General features: G+C 46.0%; 2 protein-coding genes across 5 annotated transcripts in view; both read right to left on the bottom strand.

Annotated features, from left to right (window-relative positions):
- Positions 1 to 19480, bottom strand: part of LOC142503669 (vitamin D3 hydroxylase-associated protein-like) — a 34740-nt gene extending 15260 nt beyond the window's left edge. Inside the window, exons 1-4 of one of the 3 annotated variants that reach the window (XM_075616243.1) lie at positions 19206 to 19480; positions 2765 to 2878; positions 2338 to 2481; positions 39 to 172 (exon numbers count right to left, since the gene is read on the bottom strand). In XM_075616243.1, the coding sequence (XP_075472358.1) occupies positions 39 to 172; positions 2338 to 2481; positions 2765 to 2878; positions 19206 to 19412 (599 nt within the window). In that variant the 5' untranslated portion in view covers positions 19413 to 19480. Of the gene's footprint in view, positions 1 to 38; positions 173 to 2337; positions 2482 to 2764; positions 2879 to 9591; positions 9831 to 16835; positions 17418 to 19205 lie in introns of those variants that run through there. The other 2 variants (XM_075616245.1, XM_075616244.1) reach the window with 2 other exon arrangements.
- Positions 19481 to 21731: 2251 nt separating this feature from the next.
- Positions 21732 to 23153, bottom strand: part of LOC142503665 (fatty-acid amide hydrolase 1-like) — a 37667-nt gene continuing 36245 nt past the window's right edge. Inside the window, exon 15 of one of the 2 annotated variants that reach the window (XM_075616237.1) lies at positions 21732 to 22217. In XM_075616237.1, the coding sequence (XP_075472352.1) occupies positions 22092 to 22217 (126 nt within the window). In that variant the 3' untranslated portion in view covers positions 21732 to 22091. The remainder of the gene's footprint in view (positions 22218 to 23153) is intronic. The other variant, XM_075616238.1, reaches the window with a different exon arrangement.

The following is a 23153-nucleotide window of genomic DNA, read 5'->3' as shown; positions in this document are numbered from 1 at the left end:
GGGTAACGTTTTGTGAGAAAAGAAAATGAAAGCGTTACTTTATCATGGACTGTGGGATGTTGGTTTTCACAAAGGGAATAGCTCCCTGTTTCTTCAAAACCTGGACAAGGACGCTGTCCTCCGCCTCCAGAATCCCGAGGAAGTGTACGAGTCCACAGTGAGAATCGTGACCCTGCGGGGGAGAAGAGGTGGGGAAGCAGGTGATAACCCATGGAAGTAACAGGAATAAAACGTTCAATGATATGTCTCATTCAGGGGTCTATTCACTAAAGTCTCCTGACTGCACAACTGCAGCAAAACCCTTGCAGGAAACAGTACCACGTTAATCAAAGAAAAGAAATCCCATTGAAAGCCACTGGAGTTTGTCCTTTGGTAACTATGATCCAATTATTTCCCCCTGGTTTTACACCAGTCTTGCCACTGAGGTACAAGTCAGTAAATAAACTCCTTCATTTATACTGAGCCCACTGCGTGTGGTGAGAGTTCTTCATACACAGTTGCAAGCAGCAGAAAAGGCTGCATTACGTTTGAATTTTTTTTAATTACAGGTTTGAAGCAGGGGGTCTCCAGAGCTGAACTGTATTAATTTCAGCTCCGGGGACCCACCATTTCCATAGATAGTTACCTCCGTAGCTGTGCTGGTATCTATGCAGGTAGGTAACTGTGTGCCTAATGAAATGGCACCTTTAAATGTCACGCGGGCCAATAGGAAGCCATGACGTCATCTGTTGCGGCTTCCCATTGGCCAGCGTGATCGGGACATTTAAACTTCACAGAGATACCGGCACACTACGGAGGTAAGTATCTCTGGAAGCAGGGGGTCCCCGGAGCTGAAATTAACACAGTTCAGTTCCAGAGGCCCCCTGTTTCCAACCTGTAATTACATTTTTATTTATTTATTAAAACAGTGCAGTCTGTTATGCTGCTTGAACATGAGCTATTGAGATCTTAAGTGTCCAGATGTACTGCTATAGATCTATTGTCAGTGACATGTGCATCTGAAAAAGAGACTTGCGAGGTCTACACATCTACTGTATATTTATGATGAACTTTCATGTTGGTCCATTAAAAGTTATCAGAACCTGCATTCATTTTGCCCATTTTAAAAGAACTACATCTCTCAGGCAGGTGGTCAGCTATCTTCTCTCAAAGGTAGAGGGAGTGGCTCAGTGAGTAAAGACACTGACTGGCACTGAGAGTTTGAAGCACGAGCCTGGTTCAATTCCCGGTGTCAGCTCCTTGTGACCTTGGGCAAGTCACTTTATCTTCTTGTGCCTCAGGCAGCAAAACCATAGATTGTAAGCTCTACGGGGCAGGGACCTGTGCCTGCAAAATGTCTCTGTAAAGCGCTGCGTATAATTAGCAGCGCTATACAAGAACATATTATTATTATTATAGTTAAAGGCAACTATTAGTTATGTTTATTTATTTTATATACAACCAGCCAAGTGCTTTTTCAGTAGAAGGATTCAGACAAATAGAAATACAAATAATTGGATAGTGACTATTAAATAGAAATATACAAGACAAATTTCAGAACTGCGCTTCTCAATATAATAAAAGTATTAAATGCGTCAATAATGAAAAAGGAATAAAATAGGATAAATACTATATAATACACATTCAATGTGAAAACTCTAATATTTCCCTTGCAGCCTAGGTAATGTTACTCTCAACCAAGAGTAAAAGAATCTGATATTAATATTAAATAGGATTGATAGGCAAGAAAGTAAAACACAATGAAGAGGTAATCAATATAATACTAAGCATCTATGCATTAGAAACGCACATGGTCAGGTGTATATCTGTGTACTTCTGCGCACACCTCTAACAGAATACACGTCACTCTCTCTCTCCCTTTGCTATTTGCTGCTGAGCAAGTCAACAACTACTGAGAACATGCTAAGGATGTCAGGACAAAATGTGTAGTATTCTAATGAATGTCATATTACAGGCAGCGCTAGCACTACATGTGCTACAAATACAACACACTTCTTCCAGTTCTTGAGAATGTTAACCTATTTTCTACTGGATAGGAACACAACACACTTGCCTTTATTGATTTATTGATCTATTTAGGTTAAATAAATGCAAAATAAATAATAATAAAAAACTGGGGAGATAGCGGTCCCAAAGAATTGCACCAGATTTATCAATGGAAAAGATATTGTTGCATTCACTGAGATTCTATTGTTTCGACCCAATTTTGCACAGGACAATGTAATGAGGTAAAGGAGGTGTTGTTTGCCGCACATATGATCATGGCAATTTGGGCATTACTAGAACATGCTTGATGTCAGACTCAATACACACAAGTGGAAGTAAAAAAACAGCAACCTTGTATCCGACATGGTCCTTCAGGCTGATAGGAACGCCATAGAGCAGCCCTTTCTCCTTCTGCTTCTTCAGCTCCTGGAGCTGAGCCTCACAGTCCGGCAGAAAATCAGTCACACAATTCAGATCTTTGTTGACTTCCATAGCCTTGAAATCAGAGAATAGACCATTAGCATATCTCCCAGTCAGGCACCTCGAGGGTGCTCCTTTTACAGCACAGGCATTTATCCCAGATTTATTTCGAGAGATGTGTGAGAGGATACGGTATGTATAAAACTGGAGACACTTAATCAATTTGAGTCAGTCTCTCACGGTCTCTCACTGTCTCTCCAAACCAGGTGAAATTTGCCTATTTTTTTTTTTCAAGAACAAATTCACCAGGCTATCCAGCTGATAACATTAAACTAAATTGAACATGTCCCGATCTTACCTTTTCCATGTAGGCATACAGGACATTTTCTGGAGTTAAACGGCCTTTGTTCAGCTGTTCCACCAACTCTGACAGGGACAGGGAAAGTATTTGCCCAGGATCAACATCTGCATGCTGAAAGAAGCAAACAGGAGAGGTTCTTTGATAGAACACATGGATGTTGAAGTACTGTGCAATTCCTTTTTGGGAAGCCACTTAAAAAAGTTCTTCTATAAGGATGTGTGGAAAGTTACGTTTCAAGGAGGTGAAAACAAAAGCACTTATTAAATATACTCTAAAGTCACTTTCCTGCTCTGGAGAAGATCTTGGTGCCATGCATATAAAGGGAGCGCAACTCTTCCCCAGCACTGGGAAATGGCTTCACAACATGTTGAATCGAGGCCAAAGAGAAAAGCATTCTGCCCACCTACGGTCACTGAAAACCCAGTGTGTTATAAACATAATTATTCAAAAAACTGTTACAATGATATAGTAACAATAGGATCAACATGTTTCAGGTAGACTCAGGAGAGGTGAACTTTCTGCATAAGGTTTACAGTAAGTCACGTCACTATGAGGTTGAGTAGAATGAGGAGGGAGGTGGCAGCCTGGAGGCCATTTGCTACTCTGGCAAGTACAACTGAATAGAGAGGGTCTGTGGGATGAGGGTAATTCAGAAAACTGAAAATGCAAACGTTCGCACGGCGTTCAAAGAGCTTGGAAACAAACGGGCGTACATTCCAGGTCTGCCTGGTACTGAGAGAGTTACAATCTGAACTCAGAAAGAGTGCATACAGTAGGCTGCATCACAGGAACAGGACAATCTGTGTAGACAGCTGCTAAACTATATCCTGCTAATTCTGCAGGTATTAAAATGCAAAGCATGGTACTGTAGCAACGGACTTAGGGGAAATTGTGCTCATCCTTTTGGTATGGGGCTTATCTGCAAGACAGAAAAATGTAATCCAAACATAAATAACACAGCAAGTAATAATTACAAGACACATGCACTGTTCTCCGTGCAGGATGTGTAAGCGTATATATGGATGATTGGATACCACACAGAGGCAAGACATCTCAATAAGAGGCACATTACGAAACTGAGCTAACAAGATATACAACTGTTTGAAACAATGGAGGCCATTGCATGATGATTTGGCGCGCGCAACGTCGCCGTGCCATGGCTTCACTATGGACGAGGCCTTAGGTGATACCTTTTTTAGTTGGACTAACAATTGATATTACAAGACAAGGTTTTGAGAGTTCTCTCTATTCCTCAGCTCAAGCAATACTGATTTCCAAAGAATCCACAAGTTTATCACAGACAGAAATTTCCATTACACCTCCCCCTTAAAATAAGTGAAGAAGGTTGGCGTACAAGCCAGTTTCCGGGCTCACACGGATACCGCATTCACGTTGGTGTGAAGGGCCATCCATAGCGTTCCAGTCAGTGGTCCACGTGACTACTGGTTGTCTCTTTCTTTCCACATCTGTCGTTGTAAATCAGAACTGCTTAACTCGAGGAAGAGAGGAGAACACTCAAAAGCTTGTCTTCTAATATCACTTGTGAGTTCAAATAAAAAAGTTATCACCTAATACTGAAGTACTCATTTACTTGGACTATCGCCAGTGGCAGATTTTCCGTGAGGCCCAGGACGGCAAAATTTGGAGGAGACAAAAATGTCTGCCCCCATATACATTTGCCACGCACTCGGGCCTGATGGGAAGGCACTTACGTATGCCAGGCGCCTCCTTGTTGTCTCCTTCCTGTCGCCCTCCTCCTCTGTCTGATTCGCAGCGTCAAATGACGCCACAGACATCACCAAAGTGATGTGACACGGTGCCTCGTTGCCATGGCAACGTGATGTTGTGGTGTCGAATTACTTTATGATGTCGTGTTACCATGGCAACTAGACATCGTGTGACGTCATTTTGGTGACATCTGTGGCGTTATTGGACACTGTGAATCGGAAGGAGGAGGCGGCCAGCATATGTAAGTGCCACGGGGCGGCGGATTTCGAACACCGCCGCTGACTATCGCAACTGGACTAACACAGCTATTTCTACTTAATTCATGACTTTATTTTTAGAATATTGTACAAGGAAACATGTATAAAGTGTTCTGCCAACTTATAAAACCAATTAGTTATGTTGTCGGGGGTGCACATATGCAAATTATATTAAATAATTTATTACAATTATGCGCCACTTTTAATTCGTCAGAATTGTTCAATAACTTTTTCTTGGCGTAAAAGACAAATGCAACTAACTCTTAATACGTATACATATATATATATATATATATATATATATATATATATATATATATATATATATATATCTTATACTATATTAGTGAAAGCACTGTATGTTTGCCTGCCTGGATGTCCGGTGTCCCTAGCGGCAATCTCATTGGTCCCTTGGGCTGCCCGCCCCCGCACACCTCTCATTGGGCTCACACACTCACACCACACCCTTGGCCCGCCCCCCACACCTCTCATTGGCCTGAGGCTGCCGGACGGGTGAGTGAGCATCCGGACGGGTGACTGAGCGGTCTTCACGTCCCCTCACCCCCCTTCACCTCCCCCCACTCACTTCCCCTCCACCCCCCCGGCGCCGCTACAGTCAGCGGGGGAGCGGAGTGATCACCTCCCCTCACTCACTTCCCCTCCACCCCCCCCCCCCCCCGGCGCCGCTACAGTCAGCGGGGGAGCGGAGTGATCACCTCCCCTCACTCACTTCCCCTCCACCCCCCCCGGCGCCGCTACAGTCAGCGGGGGAGCGGAGTGATCACCTCCCCTCACTCACTTCCCCTCCACCCCCCCCGGTGCCGCTACACTCAGCGGGGGAGCGGAGTGATCACCTCCCCTCACTCACTTCCCCTCACTCACTTCCTCTCCACCCCCCCCCCCCCCGGCGCCGCTACACTCAGCGGGGGAGCGGAGTGATCACCTCCCCTCACTCACTTCCCCTCCACCCCCCCCCCCGGCGCCGCTACACTCAGCGGGGGAGCGGCCACAACACGCTGCCTCCCGCCTCAGATCCACGTGGGAGCTGCCGGACGGGTAAGTGAGCGGCCTTCCCCTCCCCTCACCCACCCCTCACTACACTTCCCCTCCCTTCCACATCCCCTCCACCTCCCCTCACCCACCCCTCACTACACTTCCCCTCCCTTCCACATCCCCTCCCCTCCACCCCCCCCTTCACCTCCCCTCCACCCCCCCTTCACCTCCCCTCCACCCCCCCCTTAACCTCCCCTCCACCCCCCCCCCTTCACCTCCCCTCCACCCCCCCCTTCACCTCCCCTCCACCCCCCCCCTTCACCTCCCCTCCACCCCCCCCTTCACCTCCCCTCCACCCCACCTTCACCTTCCCTTCACTCCCCCTTACAACCTCCCACCACCTCCCCCCTTCCCACCACCTCCCCCCCTTCCCACCACCTCCCCCCTCTTCCCACCCCCCCCCTTTCCACCACCTCCCCCCCCTTCCCACCTCCCCCCCCTTCCCACCACCTCCCCCCCTTCCCACCACCTCCCCCCCTTCTCACCTCTCCCCTCCTCCCCCCTTCCCACCACCCCCCTCCTCCCCCCTTCCCACCACCTCCCCCCTTCCCACCACCTCCCCCCTCCTTCCCACCACCTCCCCCCTCCTTCCCACCACCTCCCCCCTCTTCCCCCCTTCCCACCACCTCCCCCCTCTTCCCCCCTTCCCACCACCTCCCCCATTCCCCTCCTCCATCTCCCACTTCCCCTCCTCCATCTCCCCCCTTCCCCTCCTCCATCTCCCCCCTTCCCCTCCTCCACCTCCCCCCCCTTCCCCTCCTCCACCTCCCCCCTTACCCTCCTCACCTCCCCCTTACCCTCCTCACTTCCCCTCCTCCACCTCCCCCTTTACCCATCCCCCCTCTCTCCCCCCCCCTCCACCCCTCTTTCCCCCCTTTCCCTCCTCCCCCACCTTTCCCCCCTTTTCCCCTCCCCCACCTTTACCCCCTTTCCCCCTTCACCCCTCCCCCCCTTCACCCTTACCTCCCCCCCTTCACCCTTTCCCCCACCTCCCCCTCTCCCCCCTTCTCCTCCCTCACCTCCCTCTTCCCCCTTCCTCTCCCTCACCTCCCTCTTCCCCCTTCCTCTCCTCCACCTCCCCCTTCCCTTCCTCCCTTCACCTCCTGTCACCCCCCCCCTTCGCCTCCTGTCACCCCCCCCCCCCTCCCTTCACCTCCCGTCACCCCCCCCCCTCCCTTCACCTCCCGGCAACCCCCTCCACCTCCCGTCACCCCCCCTTCACCTCCCCTTCACCTCCCCTCCGCCTCCCCTTCACCTCCCCTCACCATCCCCCACCACCCCCCCTCACCACCCATCCTCACCTCCCCTCCGACCTCCCCTCCGCCCCCCTTCACCACCCCCCACCACCCCTCCGACCTCACCTCCCCTCCTTCAACGCCTTTCGTCCGCCCTCCCGCCTCTGCCTTTCGCCCACCCGCACTTCTGCCTTTCACCCGCCCACCGCTCACATCCCTGCGCCACACAGCCGCCGCACGCACTAAACAGACCTGCCACACTCGACACACACTCGCCGCCTCTCACCCACCCCACACACTCGACACACACCCGCCGCCTCTCACCCACCCCACACACTCGACACACACCTGGCGCATCCTGCCCCTACGCAACAATATCACTGACCAGCTGTCACCCGCACTCGCCACACACCCGCCGCCTCACACCCTAGCAGGACACACGCCTCACATTTTTACATCACTTATGTCACCAAAATATACATTGTACTGTGGTGTGTTTACAATAAACCATTTTTATACAACATCGTATTACATTTTCTTCCATCTTTCTTTTCAACATTATTATCCAACCTTTACAACAAATACTCACCTATTGTTCCACAATTTATAAATAATACGACCTATTACGCATTTACATCCCGGGCAACGCCGGGTCTCTCAGCTAGTATATATATATATCGACACTATATAGACACTGTTGTTAAGTATACCTTTTGCTTGCTTCATTCATTGTAACATCGCCGGAAGAAGAGATCAGTGTATCTCGAAAGCTCACACAAATAAAAGCATTTCGTTAGCCACAGAACGGTATCATCTATTTATTTTTTGATTATTGAAGCTTGGCTAACACGGTACTGATACCTCTACATACATACATACATATATATATATATATATATATATATATATATATATATATATATATATATATATATATATATATATATATATATATATATATATACTTAGTTAAGTTATGGTGGGTAAAAAAAGTGACAAAAACCCTCCACAGCAAAGCAAATAGCAAATGGAAATATTACTGTATGCTCATTTGCATGTCTTAGCAGGTCTGCAACCCTGCCTATCACCATTATCACCCAGCATACAGTGCTTCCACTGCAGCATGGGATTCTGGGAAATGACATGCAAATGAACACACAGTGCCACCTTTTGCTTCAAAACCATTCACATGGTTCCCTATAGGCTTAAGCTTGCTGCATGGTCACAGCTTTGAGCACTGCCTGGGTTAAGATGCATAGCCAGTAAACCCACCCACAGACAGCCGTTTCGACCTTAATTGGTCTCATCAGTGTGGGGTTGGTTATACTGGCTATGCAAAAATGAAGCAGGATAGGTTTTACCATATATATATATACACATGGCACGCACCATACAAAGAATAAGAAATTGTGTGCAATTATAAGAAAAGGAATAATGACATATGATGCTAAAGTTTGTGGTGGGAAATTGTCTTTATACATAGCCCCCCACTGAGATATATTTTGTTGTCGAACACACCCTGGGAATGGCCTACCCAAGATCAGATAGACTGTCACCCGCAGGTCTGTATGGTAAAAACCAACACCTTTACTACCGGCTCTGAGACAGGGCTGGTTTAACCATTAGGCGAACTAGGCTGTTGCCTAGGGGTAGCAGAATGTAGGGCGTGGCAGCAGTTTCTCTCATTGACAACAACATTTGGGATATAGCCTCAATGAAAAAGCCTGCGGCCCCTGGCTTCAGTACTCAGGTGCCACCCGTATAGCTAACCTAGCCACCACACTTTAAAGAAACTGCTATGATGAAAACCAAAGTGCACTTGTGTGACCAAATGTGTGTAATATGTAGTTATTATTCCTGTAACCATAGCCTTGTTCTAAACCCTAACCCCACTCCCCCCCCCCCATCCTCATATTCTTTTCTTTCTTTCTACTCATCTAAAAAATGTGAAGCATCAGAAGTAAAAAGGTCCACAAAGGTCCACTATATCTAAGCTAAAGATATAGTTAAAGTGGATAATTTGATGATGTATATAAACAAATATGATATTTCTTTCTGATTCCGCTACTGTATTCCCTGATGTGGATTTTACCTTGATATGTATCACTATGTAACCATTATTATTTCCTCCCCCCGCTAAAAATGAAGTTATTAAAAAACAAAACAAATCTGAGGTTCTTTAGCCTTTCAGATGTGCATCAAAATACTAAACACTGAAAATTAATATAAGCAAGGTAACAATATTTTACTTGAAACATAAAGTTCTTGGAGGACAAATACCATATTTTATTGTAACCCATTTAACGTACCTTTTCTGTTTTAGATATGTGAGAAAGCAACTTGTTAGCTGTCAGTATACAAATACATTTTTAAACTAGTGGTATTAGTTTGCTGCATTTTCCTCCTTTACAGTAGTTTTCAACAACTATTTATATCAAATATATGACACTATAGGAATTGTTAATGGAAGCCAATTATTACTCCTGGGCTTGCTTTAATCAGAACCCTCCTTTCTCAACAGGTAGGATCCTAATGTAGAGAGGATCCATACCTGCTTCTTGTACTGTAGCACTGCCTTTTCCATGAGGTCCAGGGCATGTAGTCTGTGCACCTTGGCACGTCCCAGTTTCTGTTTCAAACGTCTCCGATCCATCCATCTCAGCACTAGGAAAGTGGCTACCAGGCAGCAAAGGGCAGAGATGAAGAGGTGATTGGCCACCACATCAAGCAGAAGCCTTGGGGTTTTCAGAAGCATGGTGACACCGTTTCCTCCCACAGCAACAATGCAACTGGCTCCTCAGATCTGCAGTATATAAGAGTTTGGGCACTGCCCATCCTGACCAACCAATCTAATAAAAGAGAAAAACTGCAACCTATAACACTGTCTGGATCCCTCAGGAGCAGGAATTTGGCAGGTTGCCCTATAGTTTAAATCCCTTTGTTTTATTGCGTGTATCCAACTAGTCAATCTAGGACTAAGGTCTCTGGTAAATTGCCCTTTCACCCATTCTTCGACATGTGCAGCCTTGAAGGCAGATGGCACATGCTATGGAAGTGTCACTAGAGGTTGGCATTATACTATAGTTTCACAGGCTAGGAGTGTGGTGCCAACATACAGTAAACAAAAATACCACTTGTGGAGCTTGTCCCAGGCAGATCTGCAACCCTGTCTTTCCCCATTATTGCTTAGCAAGTGGTATTTTTATTTACTGTTCAATGTACAGTGGAGGGTTTTTGTCCCTTTTTTTTACCCAGCATAACTTTATTAATGTCCCAACATACAAAACTGGCGACAGTAAAAATAACTTCTAGTCTATTCGAAAAAAATACAAGGTGCAATACAAATGCAGAATACAGATTTCACGAGCATAGACCCAGAAACTTAATAAGAAAGAGCAGAGTATAACCTACCCTGTGCTACCTGTCCTTTCTCAGATCAGTGTTATTTTTTACAAAAATCAGACACCTACAAGTATTATTTTTGTATCCCCCCCTGGGGACTACTAATTAATGTAAGGGGTTAATGGAATTAATGGGTTAATCGGGTGGGATGACTTTGGTATTGCCCCTTCCCATCATGTGATGTAGGATGACTGGGTAGAAGGGATCGCCACCACCTTGTATGTCTTGTGATCAGTGATGTCACCATAGGGAGATAGTAGGGTATATATAGCTCCACCCAATGTTCTAGAAACAGATTCCTCTAAATTCTGGGTGAGGGTCTCACTGTGAGTCCTGTAAATATGTTTCTGTATATTCCTGAAATACTAGGTCCGGTCCCTGTTTATTATTTTCAGTTAAGGAACATAGTTAGGGCCTATAATAATGGCCCAAGATTGTTCTGATGTGGGAAGAGGAGGAAGCATGTGCTTAGAAGAAGTTCTCAGAGTACAAACACAATCGGATTAGTCCCACCCGGAAGATCCTAAGTAATCTCCTGATCCAATATGCATGGACCAGGTATGCAGTACACAGTAATGGGATTCTGATCCCAGAAATCAGAGAAGTCCCAACGGGGGCCCACTTGAGATTGGCAATCTCCTGCATAGCGTAAATAATTATCAATCTAACCAATACTAACGGGAGATTGGTAATTATTTACGCTATGCAGGAGATTGCCAATCTAACTGTAACGGATCCGCACCTTAGTTTACTGTTTGCCTTGCCTTACAGACCTGTGCAGCCCTGGAACACTGCTCCTGATATTTACTGCAGCTCCACCCTGGGTTCACTCATTAAAGCTATGCTGTCACACGCCCCTTCTGCTATTGGTTCACTGACCTTTAAAGACACCTTTCCCACAATGCTTCCCTGCCGAGCATAACCCTTCCTGGTTGTCACAAGTGTTCTGCCACAAGCCCTAAGGCTTGGCTCTGTTGTGTACTAATCTCTCAAAGTTCTATTCCCTAGTTCATGCACAGGTCTGTTCCTGTCTCCTGTGCTGAAGCGGAGTACTCTCCATGTTAACTTCAGCTCCCTGTTTCCTGAGGCCGGCTGCTAGTCTCACGCAGCAGCCTGTTCCTGTCTCCTGTGCTGAAGCGGAGTACTCTCCATGTTTACTTCAGCTCCCTGTTTCCTGAGGTCTGCTATCCTTCCACAGCAGAGCCTATCTACTGGTACCTGGGGCCTACTGCTCATTCTCCATTGCAGAGGTTGTGTCCTGGTTCCTGTGCTGAAGCGGAGGTCTCTCCAGTGTTGACTTCAGCTCCCTGTTTCTTGAGGCTTGCTGTCCTTTCTCAGCAGAGCCTATCTACTGGTTCCTGGGGCCTGCTGCTCATTCTCCATAGCAGAGGCCGTGTCCTGGTTCCTGTGCTGAAGCGGAGCACCTCTCCCTGTTTCCTGTGATCTGCTGCACTACCCTTAGCAGAGGCCAGTCTACGAGTCCTGAGGTCTGTAGCTCTCTCTCTCCTTGCACAGGCCCGCTCTGGACTCTTGCGCTGAAGCACTGGTTTACCAGTGCTGCCTGGCGGTATGTCCACTCCGGTCTGCCTATCCCTTCCTGAGACCAGGGCCATGGTCGCCGCATGCGCAGAACCCGCGCTCACGCTCCTAAGCTGAAGCGGGGAACTTCTGATTACCTGTTGCCGAACTCCTGCTTGAATAACGTTTACCCTGATCTCTCCAGTCCTGACCATGGCTTATCCACTGATGATGCTGCCTTCTCCAGCCCCGACCCTGCTACGTACGACTACGAACTGCGCAATCCGGATAAGCCTGCGCGGTCTAAGGTCGGTGCTTTTACAACCCCACCTCAGCCACGCGGTCCGACCCAGGTTTGTGGCGAGCACAACCGTGACACTAACCAATACTAAGGGAAACAAGCATAGGTACCTCCCCAGCATAGGAGTGAGAGCATAGGTACCTCCCCAGCATAGGAGTGAGAGCATAGGTACCTCCCCAGCATAGGAGTGAGAGCATAGGTACCTCCCCAGCATAGGAGTGAGAGCATAGGGTACCTCCGCAGCATAGGAGCGAGAGCATAGGGTACCTCCCCAGCATAGGAGTGAGAGCATAGGGTACCTCCCCAGCATAGGAGTGAGAGCATAGGTACCTCCCCAGCATAGGAGTGAGAGCATAGGGTACCTCCCCAGCATAGGAGTGAGAGCATAGGGTACCTCCCCAGCATAGGAGTGAGAGCATAGGTACCTCCCCAGCATAGTAGTGAGAGCATAGGTACCTCCCCAGCATAGGAGTGAGAGCATAGGGTACCTCCCCTTCATAGGAGTGAGAGCATAGGGTACCTCCCCAGCATAGGAGTGAGAGCATACGTACCTCCCCAGCATAGGATTGAGAGCATAGGGTACCTCCCCGGCATAGGAGTGAGAGCATAGGTACCTCCCCAGCATAGGAGTGAGAGCATAGGTACCTCCTCAGCATAGGAGTGAGAGCATAGGGTACCTCCCCAGCATAGGAGTGAGAGCATAGGTACCTCCCCAGCATAGGAGTGAGAGCATAGGTACCTCCCCGGCATAGGGTACCTCCCCAGCATAGGAGTGAGAGCATAGGGTACCTCCCCAGCATAGGAGTGAGAGCATAGGGTACCTCCCCAGCATAGGAGTGAGAGCATAGGTACCTCCCCAGCATAGGAGTGAGAGCATAGGTACCTCCCCGGCATAGGAGTGAGAGCATAGGGTACCTCCCCAGCATAGGAGTGAGAGCATAGGTACCTCCTCGGCATAGGAGTGAGAGCATAGGGTACCTCCCCAGCATAGGAGTGAGAGCATAGGTACCTCCCCAGCATAGGAGTGAGAGCATAGGGTACCGCCCCAGCATAGGAGTGAGAGCATAGGGTACCTCCCCAGCATAGGAGGGAGAGCTACCAAGGGAAAAAGCACTGAGTAACTTTACGGTTTGCCACCAGTGAACATATCTAGTGAGAAGTCTGTGCTTTTATGCCGAGCCTTATAAACGGATAGGAATAAAGCTCTTTTGAAGTGAATCTTCTTTGAGCACACCCACCACATGAGAAAAATTCCCTGGCAGTGAATGGACTGCATGGTGACGGAAGTGACGTCACCGCTGGCAGAAAAGGCCTTCAGCGACGTCAGTGTTGCGGGGGAAGAGAGTGGGGGCTGCTCCGGGCTGGGGGACTCAGACAGGGACAGCTCGTCCTCCCTGTCCAGTGAAGAGGAAGGCGGCGGGTCTGGATCCGGTGGATGCTGAACACCCCCCTCCCCCCCACCCAACCCCAACTATTATCTAATGCTACACAACAGAAAAAGTCTTGCTGCTAAGCACAGTTACACCTGTTGAGGAAGCCAATGACACTATTAGGTTGTTTACAAAATGTTTATTTTTTGTGAGGTGAGAGGGGCTGCCTCAGAAAGCAGAGGATCTTGTGCTTCTATGTTAATCCCGTAAGTGCCAGCAAGGCATTGCAATGCCATATATCTGTAATATGCAAAGCAATCCCTCACTGAGCCCTCTGGTATTCAAGTGGATAGCAGACCATTTGCCGAGCAACTTAGCAGACAGAAATAGGCTCCATTCATCAGAATGAGGCTTAAATCTTCCCAAGCAAAGGGTAGATGCAAAGGGGCTGGAACGAGGGGAGTGGGTGTTGGGGGGTTGCAGTCCCCCCTGGGTTTATAAATGTTTACGTTATGGTAATGTATGTATATTATTGATTACGCATTTACAGCATCCCCACCCAAAAACTTGTTCCTGCATATTGAACAGTCTCCCACTGAACAGTCCTCCTTCGGGAATACGCAGTAACTCAGTAATCAGACAGTTACAGCAGCTTTGTATATTGAGGGTATTCAGTCTCTTGACACATTCGCTGCTCAGCAAAGCTCAGCGCTTGCGGCTCCTTCAGGATTCTTACTTACGCCTAATTTTGAGGCAGAAGTCGCTGCTCGGGGGTGTATGGGCACTGGGGCTCATTATGGGAGCTCCGATAAAATCACTGCCAAATGGGACGATTTGCCATGACCCTGCGGTCTGACATTTGTGTTATCGCGGTATTCAGAAGCAGAAAGCATTACGGCAAGTCAGCATGGAAGCGGCGTTTCAGGTCGTTGGGCTAAACTGATGTGAATGAAGATTTCTGTTTAGTTTTGCTTAAAATCTGGAACGTGTAAATTAAAGCCAATATCTGAGGGTATCCGCGCTCGCGCGGTCCCGTGTGTTTGAAATGAACTGCAGATCTGAGGTCACGAGGGGCTGCTACGTGGGTCACCATTGGTGGAGCGGCAGAGCGGTAGAAGAGAGGAACGCACAGCTGAGGGAGCTCCTCGTGTCCGAACCTGGTTCATCTGCTCCTGCAGCTACCCTTCCAGGTCCCCCGGTCATCTACTCGCACCTTTTAGTCAGTTGTAAGTTCATTTATTGTTACATTGCTATTGATGTTATGTTTAGTCCCATCGTGGGACTGTGTTATCACATATAAATGTATATTCTGCACCTCAGTGCGCCTTTTCTGCTTCTTTTCGTTGGTAAAATAAATCTTTTAAAATGGTTTACACAGCACTTAGCTTACAACCGCAAAATAGGAACTTATTGGCTAAAAATAATTAAATATAGACTTTCAGTATGGATTTGATCATAAGAGACCGTTGTGTTACTTTATAGTACATCTACCTACAGATAGTAACAGCAGATGTTAAAATTAGTTCTCTGCCAATAATTACACACCAGATCCACAAAGCTACTAAGGGCTCACAACGTCACCTGGATGCTATGGATGTTATTTTCCCTGAGTTTAAAGCAGCAAAATATGTGAAATCTTATGGGGTTTAAAATAAAATAAAAAGTCAGTTCTGCAATATTAGATACTAGTGATTTTTTATGTTTATCATTCAACTGTTAATACCATTTTTAATTAGTTATTTTTTAATAAACTGAGCATCCTTTGATTTCTACAGCAGGCTGTAGCCCACCTCCCAAGCAGTGCGAGATCTTTGCAACACTTTCCTGGTTGTGATCATTTGTTCCCAATGTTCCCAGCAGTTTGAGCTGCAAACTTTAACTTTACCTTAGTACTATCAGGATACATTGTAGCTGCTGAGTTACGCTGATTGAAGGATTGATTGAAACCGAAAGGCGGCCATTAAGCTAGGCACACAATTAGGATTTTGACAGATTTTTAACAGGAGCACTACATGATTGCCAGCTTAGGTAAGAATATAGAATTGTACATTGTCACACGTCTTACATATAGAAATAACAAGAAAAAAAAGGGGGGCGGGATGTAGTATTGCTGCTTTTTTAACGCATAGACACAAAGCTAATTATATGCAAAAACAACAGTCGTATATAGCGTAGCCTTATCCTTATAGGGCAACATTGTGTTAGCTTCCAATAATGAGGTGTTAAATATACGTTTTGGGGTGGGGGGAGGTGGAGAGTCCTATTTTAGTAGAGTAGTCCTTGACTTCTATACCTCCATAAATACCCCTTTATACAACACGTGGGGAGATCCCTGTGAACACACCTGGGAAATAACCTCATTTGAATAAACTAATTATATTCAAATGATTTACATTTGCATATTTTCCAGGTATCTCTCTTTAAAAAGTTATTTCCCCCCCCCCAAACCCCCCCCCCCAGGGTCTGGATTGGAGTAATGCCAACGTTAGGTATAACATTATGTTAAATCCATGCTGAAGCAGGGATATCCATAAAAGCTGGCCTGTTGGAGGCCCTTGAGGACAGTTTGAGACGTCTGCCTTAAGGCATAAAGCCATGTTAATTTAGGTTAACGTCCCATTAAGTCACCTAACGGAGGATTGAGGATCTGGTGCCACGTTACTGTCACAGGATGGGATATTGGAAAAGCTCCTGAATGATTAGGGGGTCTCTAATAAGCATTAACAAGTGGTGCAAATACCAATATTCACTTCACTGATCAATTAACTAACAATTCACTGATGGTTGTCATTGCTGTCATATTATGGACCAAACTGTGTGCCTTGCATGATTCTAGCGGTGAGACTCTTATGGTAATGACCAAAGTGGGGCATGCTTCTTGCAGATTCAGAGATGCTACCCTAACGCAGAGCAATTGATGCTAAATTAAGTGCAAGTTTACATTTTTCATTACCCGCCATGCAATTTAAGGATTGAAAAAAATAATTAAATAAAATGAACCAACTTCAAGAACAAATAAAAAGAACAAAAACAATAGAACACACATGTGCCTCTTCAAACAGGACGTTAGGAAAGGACGGTCCTGGCTTGCATCCATTTTTTAAGAAGCTTGCACAAGGTTTAACCCCTTCGCTGCCAGAGGAGGCAGCGACACAATGCAATGTAACCATCCCTTGCCACAGACACCTGCTGGACACAGCATACCTGCTTCTTAAAGTCCGTGACGGTTTTGTCCATGAGGTGTAGGGCGCGTTCTCTCTGCCTCTGACCTTGCTCTATCTTCATTTTCATGCGGATGTGGTCCATGCATCTTAGTACCGCATACGATGCCACCAGGCAGACGAGGCTGGAGAGGACAAGGTGGTTCACAGCAAACTCCAGCAGGGACCAGACCATCATGAAGTGCCCAGGTATTCCCAGAACATTAGAACACACAGCAACCTGGAAGCTTCTCTCTCTGTGTATGGCACAGGTGTCCGGGTACTGCGAAACCTACCACCGCGTATGGTGCTGCTCAAAAACTGGACTGGACTCCCATTTGGATCTCAGCTCTTCATAAAATTTGCTCATAATTCTTTTTACACATTGGCTGAAATTCCACACTTGTTGACAGAAATTGGATGCAATAAATGTATGTAAATCTCGGGTGAGACCAGTAGACTTTATGCTTTAGTTCGCGGTGAAAAGATCATTTGGATTTAATGCTAAGGCTGCTGTACCCATGGTGGCAGATCAAGTACTGTATATGGAGATATCTCCCTGTATTACTGTTCCTGCCAAGAGGTCCTATTCTGTGAAACCCAAGAGGGTCAGTTACTTTAATTGGCTTCAGAAGGAGATTTAATCCAAGTTTCAGAAACCGGATCACGGCCATCATAAAAATAGATTTGGGATGTGGAGGAACCCCTGAGTTCTAGAAAAGTCTTAACCCATGTGGTGCTGATGTAAAGTATGATGCATAGCAAAAAAATTTTTGTCCTAGGGTTGAAGCAGGCACAGGAATTGTGTTCATTTCAGCTCCGGGGACCCCCTGCTTCCAGAGATACTTACCTCCGTAGGGGATGCCGGTGTCTCTGCAGCCGGTGAACTTGTGTGCCTAACAAAATGGTGGCTTAGACGTCCTGCGTCACAGAGGCCAATAGAAAACCATGATGTCATCCCTTGCGGCTTCCTATTGGTTCGCGGGACTTGGACATTTAAACTCCACAGAGATACTGGCACCCACTACAGAGGTAAGTATCTCTGGAAGCAGGGGGTCCCCAGAGCTGAAATGAACACAGTTTAGCCATATAATAAACATCTTCAACCCATCGCCAACGCACTAATAAAGCAGCCTTTTTATACTATCCTTTATACCTAGAAAAATACAAGCACATTTCTCCCGAGAGTTGCAGCCTTCAACAGTTAGAATCACTGTAGAAAGCAGCAATGGGTGATCAATGGTTTCATCAACCAACATTTTTCTTTTTTAATCAACCGTTTTGCCGTACAGGGGCTGTCTTTGTCTTCGCAGTTTACAGAGAATTAACAATATAAATAAAAAGCAACGGGCGCACAAATTCCAACCAATGGGTTTATTCTACGAACCAAATCGATGCGTTGCCGCTTTATGAGACCATCCGCAGAATCATTCTACATCTCATGGCATTAAATTACTCCAAGTTCCTGCGACAGAGGGAACAAGTCCTCTCACTACTCACATCTTATGTGAAGCCTGGGAGACAACAATGCTGCAGAGTAATGGGATGAGTGATGGAAACAGAATGCATTCAGGTGACAGTAAACCCTTTGGAACTCTTAGGTGACATTGGTTAACCCCCGGAGGGCCAAGAGGTCACGCCTTACAATGCCTGAGCTGTCCCGACAGACATAACAAAATTTTTCGTCGTGGCACAACTTGTGCAAGTAAATTGTTGGTGTTTCTGTGGAACCTCTGGACAGTCTTCGCAAAGACAGTTTTAGGACTACCAAATACACAGAAATCAATTTCACATCAAACTGCCGGAACATCTGCAGTATGTTCATTTAGATGGGGTTAAATGAGGTAACCCCCTCCTTCCACAGGCATCGTGCTGAAACCTGCTGCAAAGGTCTGGAGCTTCACAAGCGATGCTGCTAAGTGCACATTGGTGAGCTGTGTCCTAGTGCCAAGTTAGGAGACACGGAATAAACACTTTAGACCTGGGGAAGTTTATGGGGTCTATTGACCAAAGTTTACCAGCTGCAGAACCCAAGCAAAACATAATTGGGCCACATTTATTTTAGGAATAAAATCTAATTGGTTTTAATATGATTCATTTTCTTTGATACACCTGGTGCTGATTTCTGCACCAGTTTTGCTCCAACTTTGAAGCTGGGAGACTGATAAAAAGACTCCACAACTAAGAAAACATGGGTAGATTAAGAGTGCCAAATAGTCCCTTATGAGCTGTCAATTTCTAAGCAAATCCAATTATAGAAATGTTACTCTACTTTCCCCCATCTTTGGTTTCCTAATGTTTCATGGTGTTATTTGGTCATACTCGAGTTATTTTACCCCACAACCCTTCTCCATATCTGGCGGAGCAAACCCACCTGTGCCTTATAACGAATGGTCAGCTTCTCCATCAGCCCCAACCCATTGTCTCTCAGAGTCCTTGCTCTTTCGATCTTCATATTGGTCCGTCTATCGCTCATCCATCGTACCACCAGGACAGTGCCGACCAAGCCCAGTAGGAGAGTTAGGAAGAAGAGATCAGCCACGAATTCGGGCAGGAAATGGCTGAGTATCTTCAGTATCATGGTGCGGGTGCTGCAGCAGGCAATGCTCCAGTCCCCTGCGTCCTATGGCATATAACTGTCCAGCCGCCTGCACACAGATCTGCCCATGCTAGGAGAGGGACAGGAGCAGAGCACAAAATCTGGACTGGACTCCCTAGGGAGAGGGCATCTCAGAATCAAACTTTAACTCAGCACCATTTATAAGTTCATCAGTAAACTATTGAACCCTATCTGAAAAGTGCAAATTCTCTGGAAATGTTTTGAGACAGGGGGAGTTCAAAGCACCCTAAAATATTCTGCAGCCCGTTTTATTCTTTAGTCAGCTCAATACTTACAGGTGTGACCTGTTTAAATACACCAATAACCTTGGCAGAGAAAGCACTGCACTCCAATCCCTTGGGGGTACAGAAAATGATTGGGTGGGAAAGGACCGCTGCTCACTGCGGTCACGGAGAAACACCTGTACAGAGGCCCAGATTTATTAAACCGTGCTAAAGCCAATGTATCTTAACGAACACTGGATGGGACATGTCATTTTTTTTTAAATCCGAGATTAAACCTTTAAAGGTAGGATCATTCTTTTTCAAATGTAGCATCAAAATGATTAATAATGTGTGTAACTGATAGGCATATTGTATAGGAGCGATACCACAATAAATTCACCATAAAGTGATTGCTAGTCATATTTTCTACTCGGGTGTCAGAAGCGGCCATCTTAGATTTGTGATGCCATTTATGATACTGCAGAGCTAAAGCATTGAGATGCATGACTGATCATTCTGGCTCCGGCCGGTTCAGCAGCAAATGTTCTGAAGGCTCCTGAAGAGTTAACTGAAGAAACCGCGCTCACAAATGGGCCTCTGTAAGCTCTAACATCTCCTCCTGCTCCTCATCTTCTCCTTGTGACAACGCGACGTTAAATGACGCAGCGACATCACATAACAATGTGTCACCATTACAATGCAGCGGCAAATGACATCGCTGGAGGAGATGAGGAGCAGGAGGCGATGCCGGAGAAGGTAAGAGGGCCCGCGCTCTCCCCAGGCACTGAGCCCCGCCAGACTCGCAGCCGTCCCCGACTGATGCACACAGTCTCGGGGAGACCACCACAGAGCTCATCAATTCCTTTACTTTATGGTATCTCAAACAATGACATTAAAGTTCTGTGTGACTGTTAAATATGTCACCCAGTTTGAAAACAATGTTGTTGATGTAGGAAGAACTGTCACAGTTCTATGTATATTCTGTAGAGCTGGTCCATATCCATAGGTATAGAAACAGAATATTTCTGCAACCACTAATGACATACGAATACAAGCAAGCTTGAACAATACTTTGTATCCAGTAGTTGAACGCAGATTTGACTTGATGATACGGAGTATCATCAAGTCCCATATGTATCATCAAGTCCCCTCTTGGGACTACTAATTAGTGTAAGGTGTTAATGGCCTTAATGGATGGGATCACTCTGGTATTGTCCCTCCCCACCATGTAGAATGTCTTGCTACCAGTGCAGTCACCATAGGGAGATAGAAGGGTGTATATATAGCTTCACCCAATGTTCTAGAAACAGGCTCCTCAGAGTTCTGGGAGAGGGTCTCACTGTGTGTCCTGTAAATATGTTTAAGTGTATAGATATGTATTTTAAGTGTATCCTGTCCCTGTTTATTGTTTTCAGTTAAGGAACTTTCCCTATTTAGTTAGCGCCTATAGAAATGGCCCAAGATTGCTCTCATTCGGGAACAGGAGTGTGCATGTGCTTAGTAAGAGTTTTCAGAGTAGTTTTCAGACTATAATTGTATCGGCCCCACCGGAAGGTCCTTAGCACACTCCTGATACAATATGCATGGACGAAGTATGCAGTACACAGAAGTGGATACTAATCCCATAAAGCAGAGTGCATACCCAACAGGGGCCCACTTGAGGTAGGGCACTATTGACGCTATGCAGGAGATTGCGAATCTAACTAATACTAAGGGAAACAAGCATAAGTACCTCCCCAGCGTAGGCGTGAGTTACCCGGGGAAGAGGCACAGAATAACTTTATGATTTAACACCAGTTAATATGTCTAACATGAAGTATGTCATTGTATGGCGAGCTTTATCAACGGATAAAAGTTCCTGGCGCCCATCCTTCTATCTGCATATCCACGACCAGCCTGCACCGCCCTTAACAGGTTAGAGAGACTGAGCATTGGCATGTATATGGTTCAAAGCTATGTAAACTCCTTTAGACCAGAGCAAGGAGGGTTACATGAGAATCACTCATTTTATTTTGAATTTAATCTTTTATTAGTTTTTTTTTTATAACTTGTTTTTTGTCTTGATCATAAAATAGAAATTACAGCAAATTGGAGCAATCCTTTAACAATTCTATATATAAAAAAAAAAACTTGGTGGTATAAAATAAGTCATTTATTTAATAGGTTTAAGCACAGCATCATTGGTTTTTTTAAGGTCACTTCAGCCACTGTTTGTATTACAATTAAAATACTCAATGCATTGAAAGCTTGTCTGGCTGTAATACTACCTGCTTAGACTCTCTCTTCTGGTCCATTAGAAAGACACACGTGTCTAACTCTCTACGTCTCACAAAGGATTCTGGGAGAAGTTTTCTGCTTCACATGTCAAGGTGTTGATGCTTCACCTAGCGATGATCAGCAATCGCACCGCGTCCTCGGCATACTCGGAGTTTGGCGTTCACGCTCTGCCCTTGCCCTGCGTTAGAGTCTCCACTTCTTTCATCAGGCGTAGGCACTGCTCCTCCTGCCATGGCAAGGCCACACATTGTACAGCCACGGGAAGGCCCACACCCCCCGACACAGCCTGCAGGAACAAGTGTCCAGTGTTTTAATCAGTTAATATTTAGCAGGATTTATACACCACCTTGCAGCAAGAGAGGTCTGCAACACCCTGTTCTGCAATGTCTTTTAACAAAAGATATTTACACCCTAAAAATGTAAGTCCTCTTCTTGTTCTTCAAATTTTTTTTCTTTATTTTTTTTTTACGTTGAATGAAATTATTAACATTAAAAAGGTAGAATAGGGGATGCCACGCTACCTATTTGGTGATTTCGATTACGGTACAGGACGTTCCAGGTATTGTAGATATTTATTAAATGAACGTGACTTTCAGTTGCATCAATACTGCTCAGAAATACTTCATAATGAATAATACTGATGATACATCACTGCTAAAAATATTCAGTCTTAAATAAACTTTTATAATAAAATCACAGCTTTTTAAACACTCCTTCCCGCTGTAATGAAATGGTCCCTGTCATAGGCAAGAGTCGTACATGATATCACAGGAGGAGGTGACAGCCGAGATATACTGAACATGACATCACAGGACAGCCATGAAAACCATTAGTCAGTCCCTTACATGAAAACATTCAAATTACAGTATTTCTTAATTGGGTTGCAGCCAGGGTTGCCACCTTCTATTGCAGGCTAACCCGGAGACTTTCATTTTTAAAATGTATTCATTTTATTTATATATTTACTTATATATTTATTTATCTTACCTTCTCCGGCAGCAGCATCTCCTCCTGCAAGGTCCAGTTAACACGGCTCCTCGCTGGTAAAAGGCGCAGCGTTGCCATGACAACGTGACGTTGCGGTGCCGTAAAGTTGCCGTGACAACGGAATACCTTACGGCACCGAGGTGTCACGTGACGTCCCGTTGCCGTAGCATTGCCATCACAACACGTAACGCCCCATTGCCATGGCATCTGACACCGCAGAGCCATGTTGACAGGA

The sequence above is a fragment of the Ascaphus truei genome, chromosome 10 (genome assembly GCF_040206685.1).
Source record: "Ascaphus truei isolate aAscTru1 chromosome 10, aAscTru1.hap1, whole genome shotgun sequence".
NCBI classification, from domain to species: Eukaryota; Metazoa; Chordata; class Amphibia; order Anura; family Ascaphidae; genus Ascaphus; species Ascaphus truei.
This window is presented reverse-complemented; position numbering and strand designations above follow the sequence as displayed.